General features: G+C 37.6%; 1 protein-coding gene across 1 annotated transcript in view; it reads right to left on the bottom strand.

Annotated features, from left to right (window-relative positions):
• Positions 1 to 961: 961 nt before the first annotated feature.
• CEP135 (centrosomal protein 135kDa) overlaps positions 962 to 14,525 on the bottom strand; it is a 35,090-nt gene continuing 21,526 nt past the window's right edge. The window contains exons 20-26 of the mRNA XM_014945524.1: positions 13,972 to 14,082; positions 11,957 to 12,142; positions 10,823 to 11,032; positions 9,639 to 9,841; positions 4,488 to 4,592; positions 3,933 to 4,079; positions 962 to 1,675 (exon numbers count right to left, since the gene is read on the bottom strand). Coding sequence (XP_014801010.1) covers positions 1,654 to 1,675; positions 3,933 to 4,079; positions 4,488 to 4,592; positions 9,639 to 9,841; positions 10,823 to 11,032; positions 11,957 to 12,142; positions 13,972 to 14,082 — 984 coding nt within the window. The 3' untranslated portion in view covers positions 962 to 1,653. The remainder of the gene's footprint in view (positions 1,676 to 3,932; positions 4,080 to 4,487; positions 4,593 to 9,638; positions 9,842 to 10,822; positions 11,033 to 11,956; positions 12,143 to 13,971; positions 14,083 to 14,525) is intronic.

The raw sequence follows: 14,525 nt of genomic DNA, 5'->3' as shown, positions 1-14,525 counted from the left end.
TACTGACTTAATTACAAACAGTATTAATACCTAAGTAACATTTAGAGACTATGATCTCCCCATTCCTGTAACTGGCAAATAAGAGACCTGAAAATTAAAAAATCTGAGATGCACCCACTTTAACTAAACAATTCCTTGCAATGGCTCAGAAGCCTAGTGTGGTACAAATATTTTCAGGTACTTCTGAACGGGTGTTCTAAGTTGTTTGTAATTAGTAACATTTAATACATATAGACATATATTAAATAAAAAACATACAATATATGAAAAATAAAATGCATCTATATAGCTTGCAGCGGCAATTATTTATTTATGAGTATATGAGACAGTATTTCCAGTTAACAAAATATCCTTTATAATTTCTAACTGCAACAAACTTAGTGCAAAACAGACAAAATCTAAAAGAAAAAAAAATATTTTTTTCCCATGTTGTTTACATCTTTGAGATGCTTGTAATATTAGTTGGTAATCACAGGTTTTTTATTCAACATTAGGCAAGCAGAACCTTGCCTGTTGGCAACACCTCATCCTCCCTGTGCTTCCAGTCCTCTGCCCTATGAATACGCATCCTGCCAACCTGAATGGCATGTCATTATTAGAACACTGGATGTTCTTGAGTAGAAGAATGATTTGATATACAATTATCTGTATAGGTGGACTTTAAGAACATAAGATTGCAATTGCTAATCGCGTCTTACCTCACAGCCTAAATTTGAAATGCTCCTCTACTAAATACACCAGATATTGTAAAGATTAGTTCTTACTGCATTTACCCAATATGTGTGTCACAACACAAAGGCCGCTGTCACCTCTCCATCAGCTTGAGCTCAACTGCGTGACAGATCCCAGGTTTTGTTCTGATCTTTTAAAACCAAAATTTGAAAAATATCTCCGGATACCATTTAAAAATTTGAATATAAAATACTTTATTATTAATTTTATAATATTAAAAGGATCTCAGTACATCTTTAAAAATACCGTTTTTCTCTTCACTCTTTATTTAGTACTGGGATAGCATTTTAAATGCAATTTCACACAAAGATTAAACAAAAGGACATGAGTAGTTTTTAGATGACAAAAACGTTAATAAAGAATAACTGATATATTTTTTTATTAAGAAAAGGTACAGCAAACAAAATGCACTCACAAAATAATCAATACTTTTAAATACCGTGAAGAATGACATGTAAACAGAAAGCACTTGTTAAAAGCCCAAATACAGGGGATCATCATGAGTATAAAACATGCACTGGCTCAGCAATTTTAAGACAATCTTATATGTTATTCTCCTATATTAGCTCACAGTAAGATGAACAAAGTTCTGTAACCACATCAGATAAGAAAATAGAAAATTAACACAAGAGATTGTCATATCAAGTACTCGTTTCCTTCTTACAATTATTACGTTTGCAAAATAGTAACAGAACTTAGCCAGCCTTGATACAAACCCCATCAAACAGCCAGGAAAACACTTGTCATTCCAGCCAGCTGGGAAAGTAGAATTTTGCAAAGTTGATTGCTTCACAGGTTCTCAGCAATTTCAAAGGTAATCACCGATTTGAAGAAAACAGAGGTAGGATACACATCAGCCTTCATAATTTTCAAAAAACAAGTCCTCATAACAAGGTAATGCTTCAGTTGTTCAAGTACTGGTTATTCCTTGAAGCTCACACTTCTGACGGAGAAAGAAAAAATTTAAAAATAATGCTATTATATTTTACTAATGAAAATTAGGATAAAAAGTAACAATTACATTTAGCCTTCTCATATTCTCTTCTGTTATTCCTGAATATCAACTATTAGCACATTATCTAAAACTCTACTTCAGTTCATTGACTCATTGATCAAATGCTTAACAAAGTAAGTGTGAGACGAGCAGGAAGAGAAAGTGTCTTGAGAAGATTAAATCAGATTAGAGAAAAAGAGAGTTGTAAAACTACAGAACAGTAATTGCAGGGTACACTTCACTGTGGTAAGCTCCCAGGAAGGAATAAATAAGTAGGGTGAAAGATGGTGATAGTACTACTACTAGAAAGAGTCCAGCGTAGGGCTACAAAGATGATTCAGGGATTGGAGCATCTCCCTTATGAGGAGAGACTGAGAGAGCTGGGACTCTTTAGTCTGGAGAAGAGAAGGCTGAGGGGAGACCTTATCAACGCCTACAAGTATCTCAAGGGAGGGTTGAAGGAGGAGGGAGCCAGACTCTTTTCAGTGGTTCCCACCGAGAGGACGAGGGGCAACGGGCACAAGTTGGAACATAAGAGGTTCCACTCAAATATGAGGAGAAACTTCTTCACGGTGAGGGTGACGGAACCCTGGAACAGGCTGCCCAGGGAGGGTGTGGAGTCCCCTTCTTTGGAGATTTTCAAAACCCGCCTGGATGCAGTCCTGAGTAACATGCTCTAGCTCTAGGCAATCCTGCTTCAGCAGGGGAGTTGGACTAGATGATCTCTATGGTCCCTTCCAACTCTAGAAATTCAGTGAAATTCAGTGAGATCATTCCAATGTAATAATCATTGATAGCTTTAAAATGCAAGATAGTAAAAAGTTAAAGTGCATATGAATTCAGTTGTTAAAAACCACTTTCTTTAAAAATACATACTTCACGAAAATGGCACATTTTCTGGTAAAATATGGTACAGAACTGTCATTGTTAAAACTAAGTACGCAAATAATAGGATAAAAATAGTATTTTTCAACTATAGCAACTGGACTATTTTTATTGCTCTTGGGACTCACTATAAAGTAAGGAAGACTAAAGACAATTCTCTGATGATACTAATTCTCAGAAATATATCACCCATCATTATCTCAATCAAAATGTCGATTTGCAATATAATGTTTGCCTAATGGCTCACCAGTAAAACAAAAGTCATAACCACTGTTTCACCCCAACTATCAGTATCTCATTTGCTGCAGTTTCCTTTTTCCTTTGCTTTTTCCAAAAACATGCAGAAGAAAAGGAAAATTGCTGACTATGGATGATGCCATGCCAACCTCTCAGGAAACCTGTGCTTTTGTTAACAAAAGTAAGCTTAAGAATAAGCAATACGTAATTACCAACAAAAATAAAGCTTAAAATCTTATTGGTTTGGAATTCTGTTTCTTGGAGTTAAGTAGCTGATAGTTAGATTCATGAGCTGTTACAGTATACTGGCTGGCTGTTATAGCATACAGATTTCCTAAAGCAATCACTGTTTATCTCTCCCTGTCCTGCTCTTCACTGAGATTTATTATGCAGGACAGGACAGACAGGATATAAAGTCAATAATCAGGCCTGTAACACGTAACAGACATCATCTAAAGCAACAATAATATCAGAAAGAATAAAAATGTCAGTGAAAACGAAGAGGTGAGAGGTTGATTTTGATTTCTCTTTTACGGACTCTCGTGACCACAGTCTTGGACATTCATAGCATTGAAGCACTAACAATGAAAAATGTATTAATTATTTTTATGCATTTGTTTTGGAGACAGTTTCATGTTATGTGTAGGGTTCAAATGCATTTGAATGTTGGACCCTCTCCTATGGAGTGTCTGTCTTTCATTGCTGTATTTGAGAGAATTTCATGGCATTTCTATTAATAGGAATCATTTGTTGCTTGGAGATAACTATCAACAACAATAAATTGGCAATATATATTTATATGTAATTAACGGCAATAATAAACAGGTGATATATACTTGGAAGCTGTCAGCTGGTGCAAGACCATTAACAAAAACAGGAATGGGAATCCACTGTGTTATATGGTTGTTGAAGAGCACTTTGCATCTGTCACTTCCAGTCAATATTTTTTAGTAGGAAAGTCAACAAAAGAACTTAGCATCACCCAAAGTGTGTAAGAATTTCATATGATTAAAAAAGCATCAGTCAGAAACCGTTTAAACCTAACTCTTAAGCAGAAACCATCTGCTAAAACCAAATGGCTTACTTTTCAGCTGCTGCTTGATCAGGTGTCCTTGCAATGGTACGTTCTGGTGAGTGTGAGGGAGACCTCAATGTTGAGCTGAGAGGAGGTGAAGCGCGTAATGACGACGTAGAGAGTCCATGGCGACGCATTTCCTGAATTGCGCGCTCTCTACCAACAGAGAGTCATTTCAGTTACATCACACTTTGGTACCGCAGGATGTTAAAGGAAGAAAACTTAACTTCCCCCCCCCCGCCCCATATTTTTACTTGGTGATTTTAATAATACTTTGCAAAGAGCCTTGTTTTCTTGTAATGACACTCAACTTCTTGTCATGAGAAGGGATTTTGGTTTTTAGGTGCAATAGAAAACTCACAAAATTTACAAGGGAATTCAGAAACTGTGAAATTTTTTTTTTCTTTTTTAATTAGGCAGTTGTCAAGATGAGAATATTAGATTTTGCATGACAATAGGAATATAATTTTCCATAAAAGTTCCTCAGTGTTGAAAAAAGCAACACTTTTAAAAGTGAGAAGGAAGAAACGAGACGTCACCTCACTGAAAAAACCAGCATCTTACCGTTCAAATCGTTCAGTTGTCAGTTGCCTTTTTAAAATATCACAGTCAGTCTGCAGCTGTGCAGCTTTACTTCGAAGTATGGGAACCTCTCTGCTATAGCTGCTTCTAAAAAAACAAAATCATGAGAAGCAACAAAATTTTCTTTTAACACCATCAGCGAAGAGCTTAGATGAATTACAGCAAGATGAAACAAAAATAGATACTGAACATGTTGCTTCACACAGGCCAAATCAAAGACAAATTAGAAGCAGTGAGAACCAAGTGAATGCAACAGAATGTTTCTGGAAGAACCTGAGGTGAGAATGAAGTGAGAAGCTGGCAAGCCTCTTACGACAATACATCATGTTATTTTTCAGCCAAAGGTAACCACAAATATGTTTTATAAAAACAGATAAATCAATTATGTAATTAACTGATTTACTATCCTCTGTTGCAGTGTGAGATGGTCTTTATATGTACACTTAAGAAAAAAGCAGTAACTATGCACAAAAAATACAAGCATAACAGATATGGCTTCAGCAAAAATTATGGAACTATCTGGCTAGAAATGAATCAAATCTGAGTAAAAGCTGCATTAATGCAAGCTCAGACCAGCAAACCCCAGAGTCTGAAAGCTTGTTGTATTGGGTTTGCATGGGAAAGTTTTGGTAGTAGGGAACTACAGGGGTGGTTTCTGTGAGAAGCTGCTAGAAGCTTCTCCTGTGTCCAATAAAGCCAATGCCAGCCAGCTCCAAGACAGATCCACTGCTGGCCAAGGCCAAGACCATCAGCAACAGCAGGAGCACCTCTGGGATAATGTAGATAAGAAGGGAAAAGTTGCTGTACAGTGGCAATTGCAGCCAGAGAGAGGAGTGAGAATATATGAGAGGAACGACTCCGCAGACACCAAGATCAGTGAAGAAGGATGGGAAGGAGGTGCTTCAGGTGCTGAAGTAGAGGTTCCCCTGCAGCATGAGCTTCACCATGAGGTGAAGACCATGATGAGGCAGGCTGCTTCCCTGCAGCCCATGGAGGTCCACTTTGGAGCAGATATGCACCTGCAGCCCATGAAGGACCCCACTCTGGAGCAAGGGGATGCCTGAAGGAGCCTGTGACCCCATGGAGAGCCCATGCTGGAGCAGGGTCCTGGGAGGATTTGTGACCTCATGAGGGACCCATGTATGTTCCCAAAGGACTGCACCCCGTGGAAAGGACCCAGGCTGGAGCAGTTAGTGAAGAACTGCAGCCCATGAGAAGAACTCATATGCTCGAGAAGTTTGTGGAGTCACCTGTGGGAAGAACCCCAGGGGATGAGTATGAAGAGTCCTCCTCCTGAGGAGGAAAGACCATCAGAGGCAACATGTGATGAACTGATCACAACCCCCATTCCCTGTATCCCTGCACCACTAAGGGAGGAGGTAGAGAAACTGGGAATGAAGCTGAGCTCAGGAAGAATAGAGGGGTGGAAGGAAGGTATTTTAAGATTTAGTTTTTATTTCTCCGGTGTCCAGCCAGGGTCAATCCACCACACTTGTCAACTACACACTTGGTGTTTGGGCCCAACTGTTTCAACTGCAAGAGTCAAAATAAAAAGCAGCCTTGAAAATCTCAAGTAACATAATTAAATATACTTCTTAGCAAATCATCAGCTTGGACAACTCAATGCGTGGTTGCAAAACACCATTAACTGCATTATAAAGCAAGCAAAAAATAATCAGTAAGTGTGAAATAAGTTGATTAAGTCAGAATAGACAGCTATGTTATTCTGTCCAGTCTTCAAAGCCAATATGAGGTGGAGTGCTCAAAAGTCACTTATGAAGAAGCAAAGATGTACTAGTTTATTGCTAAAGCACTGGACTTGAATTCTGAATAATGAGTTCCACTCCTAGCTCAGTCACAGACATCCTGTCTGGCACTCGCTGGTCTCTGACTTCAGGATGCACACACTAGTCAAGAGATTCGATCCAAAAAGAAGTGCAGAATGTTTTTTCCTGTGTTCCCTATTCATCAGTAAAATTCCTAGAATGGTATCTTGATCCAGTGTGTTGAGAACAGATGCAGAAGACAAGAGGACCGGCTTTCGATGATATCTTATTCTAAGTCCTTCAGAGACAGGCATATGCTTTCAGGATGGAAGTAAGAATTCAGGGCCCAATGTCATTATTGTGAAATAAAGAAAGAAAGCAAACAGTTTTATGAGTTATGAGGTTATTCCATCATGAGAAGCAACAAAATTTTCTTTTAACACCATCAGCGAAGAGCTTAGATGAATTACAGCAAGATGAAACAAAAATAGATACTGAACATGTTGCTTCACACAGGCCAAATCAAAGACAAATTAGAAGCAGTGAGAACCAAGTGAATGCAACAGAATGTTTCTGGAAGAACCTGAGGTGAGAATGAAGTGAGAAGCTGGCAAGCCTCTTACGACAATACATCATGTTATTTTTCAGCCAAAGGTAACCACAAATATGTTTTATAAAAACAGATAAATCAATTATGTAATTAACTGATTTACTATCCTCTGTTGCAGTGTGAGATGGTCTTTATATGTACACTTAAGAAAAAAGCAGTAACTATTCACAAAAAATACAAGCATAACAGATATGGCTTCAGCAAAAATTATGGAACTATCTGGCTAGAAATGAATCAAATCTGAGTAAAAGCTGCATTAATGCAAGCTCAGACCAGCAAACCCCAGAGTCTGAAAGCTTGTTGTATTGGGTTTGCATGGGAAAGTTTTGGTAGTAGGGAACTACAGGGGTGGTTTCTGTGAGAAGCTGCTAGAAGCTTCTCCTGTGTCCAATAAAGCCAATGCCAGCCAGCTCCAAGACAGATCCACTGCTGGCCAAGGCCAAGACCATCAGCAACAGCAGGAGCACCTCTGGGATAATGTAGATAAGAAGGGAAAAGTTGCTGTACAGTGGCAATTGCAGCCAGAGAGAGGAGTGAGAATATATGAGAGGAACGACTCCGCAGACACCAAGATCAGTGAAGAAGGATGGGAAGGAGGTGCTTCAGGTGCTGAAGTAGAGGTTCCCCTGCAGCATGAGCTTCACCATGAGGTGAAGACCATGATGAGGCAGGCTGCTTCCCTGCAGCCCATGGAGGTCCACTTTGGAGCAGATATGCACCTGCAGCCCATGAAGGACCCCACTCTGGAGCAAGGGGATGCCTGAAGGAGCCTGTGACCCCATGGAGAGCCCATGCTGGAGCAGGGTCCTGGGAGGATTTGTGACCTCATGAGGGACCCATGTATGTTCCCAAAGGACTGCACCCCGTGGAAAGGACCCAGGCTGGAGCAGTTAGTGAAGAACTGCAGCCCATGAGAAGAACTCATATGCTCGAGAAGTTTGTGGAGTCACCTGTGGGAAGAACCCCAGGGGATGAGTATGAAGAGTCCTCCTCCTGAGGAGGAAAGACCATCAGAGGCAACATGTGATGAACTGATCACAACCCCCATTCCCTGTATCCCTGCACCACTAAGGGAGGAGGTAGAGAAACTGGGAATGAAGCTGAGCTCAGGAAGAATAGAGGGGTGGAAGGAAGGTATTTTAAGATTTAGTTTTTATTTCTCCGGTGTCCAGCCAGGGTCAATCCACCACACTTGTCAACTACACACTTGGTGTTTGGGCCCAACTGTTTCAACTGCAAGAGTCAAAATAAAAAGCAGCCTTGAAAATCTCAAGTAACATAATTAAATATACTTCTTAGCAAATCATCAGCTTGGACAACTCAATGCGTGGTTGCAAAACACCATTAACTGCATTATAAAGCAAGCAAAAAATAATCAGTAAGTGTGAAATAAGTTGATTAAGTCAGAATAGACAGCTATGTTATTCTGTCCAGTCTTCAAAGCCAATATGAGGTGGAGTGCTCAAAAGTCACTTATGAAGAAGCAAAGATGTACTAGTTTATTGCTAAAGCACTGGACTTGAATTCTGAATAATGAGTTCCACTCCTAGCTCAGTCACAGACATCCTGTCTGGCACTCGCTGGTCTCTGACTCCAGGAAGATGCACACACTACTCAAGAGATTCAATCCAAAAAGAAGCGCAGAATGTTTTTTCCTGTGTTCCCTATTCATCAGTAAAATTCCTAGAATGGTATCTTGATCCAGTGTGTTGAGAACAGATGCAGAAGACAAGAGGACCGGCTTTCGATGATATCTTATTCTAAGTCCTTCAGAGACAGGCATATGCTTTCAGGATGGAAGTAAGAATTCAGGGCCCAATGTCATTATTGTGAAATAAAGAAAGAAAGCAAACAGTTTTATGAGTTATGAGGTTATTCCATGTCAATGACATTTAAACAAAATTAAGATCATGAAGTAAATCACTCAAAAAATTAGGAAATATTTTAATTTGGAACCCCTATGCACAGTAATCATCATATAATAAGATTACATGCTGATATACTATTTTTTCACAGGACATCTGTCTCTTTCACAGTAGATACAGACCCCTTTCAACAAGTACTTTAGCTATTCAATATTCTCTGTTTATTTAATACTTAATCACTGTAGAGCCTCAAGATCTCATTTACTGTACTATCATTTTTATATTTTGCAAGACACAAACATAATTGTCACATACTTCACTCACAGCTGTGAGCATTTAAAGTTCTGTTCTTTAGATTGCAACTAGTACAAACAGAACAGTAGAAAATAAAGTACATACAACTAGTTATCCCACCTGAATGCTTGCCTAGCAACATGCAGAACCTTTGAGATAAACAGACAAAAGCAATTCAATAGAATAGCCACTATTCCTCCAAGAGAATATATTCCTTCTTCCTGCAATATCCCATCAGATATGGGGGATATGTCAGACTGGGGACAAATCCAGAGAGAAACTGAGTGCTTATTCCAAAGACAATGAAAACTCAGCATGGTGTTCCTTCCTTTTACAGTAGGTTTCCTTTGGAACTCCTGCCTAAGTTTTCTGCTTGTACTAAACTGATGACCACCAGAGTGCCGATTAAGGAAAGCCATATAAAAGATCAGTACAGACACTAAGTAAACGCTGCCATGAAAGGCCAAGAGACCTTGCTTCAAAAAATCTGCTCAGCCAGACTGAACATTAAGAATCTGACTTTGTGAACAAGTGTTTACAGAGAAACTTTTGGTGGGTGACAACCACATTACACATACATACACCCGTCAAAACTTACAGTTTGCTCTCGGCGAGCGTTAGCTTGTCTTTCAATAACTGAATTTCGGAATCTTTCTCGTGGGATGTTATGTGGTTCTGAAATTCTTTGTCTCTACTGGTAGCCAGCAACGTTTCAAGATTCTGAACGGTAAGTCTCTCACTGGATAACTGCTTTTTCAGTAACTCTGCTTCTGATTTTATATCTTCTAATTCACCTAGAACCTAGGGCACAAATTTTATACATTATTAATACACCGGTTCACAAACACAGAGTTCTCTTCTGTGAAGAGTTGTTATAAAAACTGAAATGATTGGAAGTTTCATAAAAATGAATAGGAAGCCAAGCTCACAAAACAAATTAAAGCCTATAATTATTTAAAACTATGCTTAGTTTAAAACTATTCAAGCTGTACATCTGTCAAATGTTTTACTGGGAGCTGGATTCCTGAGTGCTGGAAAGTCTTAGATAAGAACCCAGAACACTAATTGGCTTTTAACTGCAGTGAGCTTTTGCACAAGTACAAAAATAGTATTTACTATACTTCATTCTATTCAACTCGCTTAGCTCACAATTAGCTTCTTGGCTTTTGCTGAAAATGTAGGAATGCTTGTTTTCCTCGTCAGTTCTATGAATATCAAAAAATTCTGTGGGGATGAGAACTACCGTTCTTCAAGGTCTTGAATATTACAGTAAGAGAAAGCCTGACCAAGTCACTAAGTAATGACACAACCAAGAAAAAAATTCAGAAATTATGGATATTTAGAACTGTTTAAACTATTTCAAAATATTTGATGAATTTCAGCTGAACCTAAATTTCAATTTAAATGAAAAAAATCCATTAGGGAAAAGTCTTTAATCTCTAAATAAGAAGTGCACTATTTGCTTTTTATAAAAAGTTGAAAATTTAAGTAAATTAAAAACCACTACCTATAACCAAATAAAAATTATTTGTCTCTGTGGTATAGGAAAAACTAATGCTGCCACATTTTGTAGTGATAATGAATGAAACTCCCTCATTTTGTACAAAACCCACAGGTATGGATCTATATACTGCAAAATCTATAATTTATACATAAATGCGAAACTAGTGATGTAAATTAACTTACCTTGCTCTCAGAGTAATGTATTCTTTTCTTCAAATACCATTAAAAGCAAAGGAAGATATTTTATTCTAGCAAATTAAATTTGCCTTTGCTACTTACCCTTTCATAATCCATGCTTTTGGACGTCAGCTGTCGAGACAAAAGTTCTTTGTTGGCCTCAAGTTTCATACAGAGTTCCCTCACAGAGGCCAGGTCCGCCAACACAGAAGACTTATCCTGATTTGCACGCTTAATATCTTCCTCCAGTTTGGATATATTTTTTGTAACAGAGGAGATCTGAGATTCATATGTTTGATGTGCAACAATATGCTAAAAAAAAAAAGACAAATATAGGTACCTCTTCAGTGTTAAAAATTAATAGTGCTCTGTTGTTAATACTTTCTCTTCCCTTCAAAATTAACTTTCCCTTTAAAATTAATTTTATATTACATTCCTTTCCTCTTCTCTCCCTGAATCACAGCAAAGAACAACTAACAAACCATCTCTGCAATTTTTAATCACCATCTTGAAGAATTATATAAGTACTATACAAGAGTGGAATGAGGCTGAATTCAGGCTCTCTTCAGCAGAGAATTAAAGCCTAAAAACCCCAAAACACAAGCTACTTTTTACTCAGCTAACAATATTAAAGTCTCTAACTATTTTTGGCTAATTAAAAGCCTAAGACAAAATATGGTCAATCCACAACTACCATACTCTAAAACTTTCTTCATCTTCATGAAGCTTCTAAAATGTAAACCTCATTATTTTCTATGCTATTGGTCTAGGTTCTGGTATTATGGAATCCTGATTCTGGATTTGGACTACTACTACCAGATTTTTACCTTTACTCCAGCCACCGATGCTTCAAATACTTCATTCAGAGCTTCAAGGAAATATTAGATCTAAGCCTCACAAAGCTAGCTTAAAAAATACACGTAAAGCTATATGAAAATGTTTTGAAACAACTGAAAAAAAGGTTCTTACAGAGACAATAACATAATAGTAATGATCACCCGACAGAAGAGATCTAAATGTATTAAAATATATGCTGTGATTCTAATTTTGGGAAGGAGAAGGAAAGCACATCTAACAAAAATGAGTTACTGTTTCAAAAATTCAAACATCCACATTTGAAACATTTGTGTATAGGAATTATTTTCCATCAGAGCATTAGAAATAGTATGACTTTACTAAAAACCACTTGAATGTATCCTTCTTTCCTTGACAGATTTTCATTGCACAAGTTATTACCTCTTGAATCTCTTTTTCCAGAAGTTCTACTCTCTCTCGAAGATGTCTCCGATCTGTATCTACAGAAAGGAGTTCAAGTCGTATTGAGCTGTTTTCTCCTTCAGCTTGATGAGCCTTCATTTCCCAGTCTTCAGCTTGCGTATGGAGCATTCGGAACTTCTCCAACAATTCTTGGTTTTCTTTTTCCTGGATGAAACAGTAAATCACCCTACAGTGATCAACGTATCTTCAAGTTGCTTCATCTTACTTCATGCCTACTCCCTACAGTATCTCTTTTTTAATTTTATTTTTTCTTCAGAAGAAAGTAGATCTTTCTCCATTTTCTCACTCCATCTATCTTGCAATTTTAAAAGGGCACCATCCCTTCGCATGTCCAAATAGTAAATGAATATAGTAACAGCATCCAGTTTTATTAAACAGAAGTATTTACATTTAGCAGTTGTTAATGAGTTTCAAGGCTCCCAGGGGAGGGGTTATTTTGGATCTCTCTGTGTCGTCAAGGGTCACATTAATGAGATGGACTGATCCTAGTGCTGCCCTTTTCAAGATATTCCAGCAGGAGTCCATCTTCAGCTCTTTTACTTACTGCGGTCTTACAAATACTTATAATACAGTGCCTGAAAGACTGAGAATCTATTTGGTCATATACACCTAAACAGTCTATCATAAAAGTACAAAAGCACAAGCTTTAGTGCTTACAAGTTATGTAGTGATAGAACAAATGTTGACTGTGAATTTTAATTTGGCCCAACTACAAGTGCACGTTAAAAGGCAGTGATTAATTTCTCTTCTTTATTTTGCTCCATTCCCTTCTTCCCCTGTTCATGCAACACAGCTGGCTAAGCGTGTTGCTAGTATGAATCAGATTTATCTAATGAAGAAGGCTACTGGTTTTGACATTCCTTCTGTGTTTCCTGCAGAACTTGAAAGGTGCAGACAGAATGAGATGGGGCATTAGGAGACAGAAACTTCAGGATTAAGCAAGTGAACACTGTGCAGAAAAGTAAATCCTTGTCTGCACAAGCAACATCCAGATGTAATACCAGACAAATCCCTGAAACCAACCTTTCATCATTGACCACTGGCTGTATATACAGCTTCTTGGTACCTGACCTACATAACTGGATTCTCATTTGCCAAAGATGGGGCCACATCTGTAGCTGAAGTGCTTTGGACCTATGATATATTATAAAACTCAAAAAAATAAACTTCAAGTGTTTTAAATTGAGAGTTCTAAGCTAACATACTACTGACCTTATTTTTTTCCTCTACGCTTCAGTTTCTACTTGTAAAAAGTGACTGAATTTACATGCAAGTCAAAGTCAGATCAGAACATATTTCTGCTTATTCAAAGTGACATAATAAATTTGCCAGTTCATGCTGTCTTGACAAATTCTATTTGTTTTGAATGACTGTAAGTCTTAATTCATGCATCACACTTTTGAATCCGAGTATCAGGATAAAATACTTTTAACAAGGGCACTTTTTTGTCAGTACAGCAAAAAAATCTGAACTCTTATAATTCATAGAGAAAACACCCAATGTTCTATTTTTGCACTTTTCTGCAGAACTACATGTAAAATTTCTCTTTTTAAAAAAGTCAGATATTAAAATCCATCACATAAACTGCTTGTTGCATACAATCATGAAATAGCACCACATATTTTACTAGTTGCCGTGACAAAAATCACAAAACAAAACAACATTCAAACATGATTCCTTTCTCATTCTCCAGAGTTATGGCCAACTGAAACATAATCAATGAAATTGTGATGTGCCAGAATTTATCAGCGCTTCAGATCTAATCAGGCTTTATATGAATCCACTAGTAGCTTGAAATACTGCAGAGCAAAGAAGGAAAAAAATAAAAGAAGGAAATGGGACAGGCAAGGAGAATAGGACCTAAAACGCACACTTCTTAATTTGTTTATTATATCCTAAGGAGAATGTGTTATACTCTAAAACCAACGGATTTATTGAATACAGTAACAACCACCTACAGATTATACTTTTACCTTCGAAGCCATCAAGTTCTCAATTCTGGAAACTTCAGTTATATAATTATGAACGCTTGTTTTCATTTCTTCCTTTTCACGTATTGCGTGTTCAAGGTCGGTACTGATAGCCTAAAGAGATGACAAAACAGTGCCTTAGAGGAAATTAATCACATTATTAATCACATATTACTGTATCAGACTAAATCAAAGCACTAGATTTTATTCTATTCTACTTTCAAGTAGTTTAGCCAAAGCCCTTTGGAACTTGTAGGTTCCAGAACTATCTCCTATGCCATGGTTTCAGCAGGGATGGAGTTGACTTTCTTGCTGGCAGCTGGCGCAGTTTGTGGTTTTTTGCTCTCTCTCAATAATCCGCATTCTACAGATAATAAAACACAATTTTTACCAATTAAATACCAACTACCAAGTGAGATAACCAATCAACAGAATTTCATTATAGTATAAACAATTATGTCCTAGATTTATTTTATTTAGATTCCTCTTTCAATCTGGGGAAGGTTGACTGAACTGAAAGCTTGTCTATTTCTCCCCCACTGTATCGACTACGCTTA

Source organism: Calidris pugnax, unplaced genomic scaffold, assembly GCF_001431845.1.
Source record: "Calidris pugnax isolate Ruff unplaced genomic scaffold, ASM143184v1 scaffold58, whole genome shotgun sequence".
Lineage (NCBI taxonomy): Eukaryota > Metazoa > Chordata > Aves > Charadriiformes > Scolopacidae > Calidris > Calidris pugnax.
Note: the sequence above shows the minus strand (reverse complement) of the source record. Positions and strands in the feature narration are given on the sequence as shown.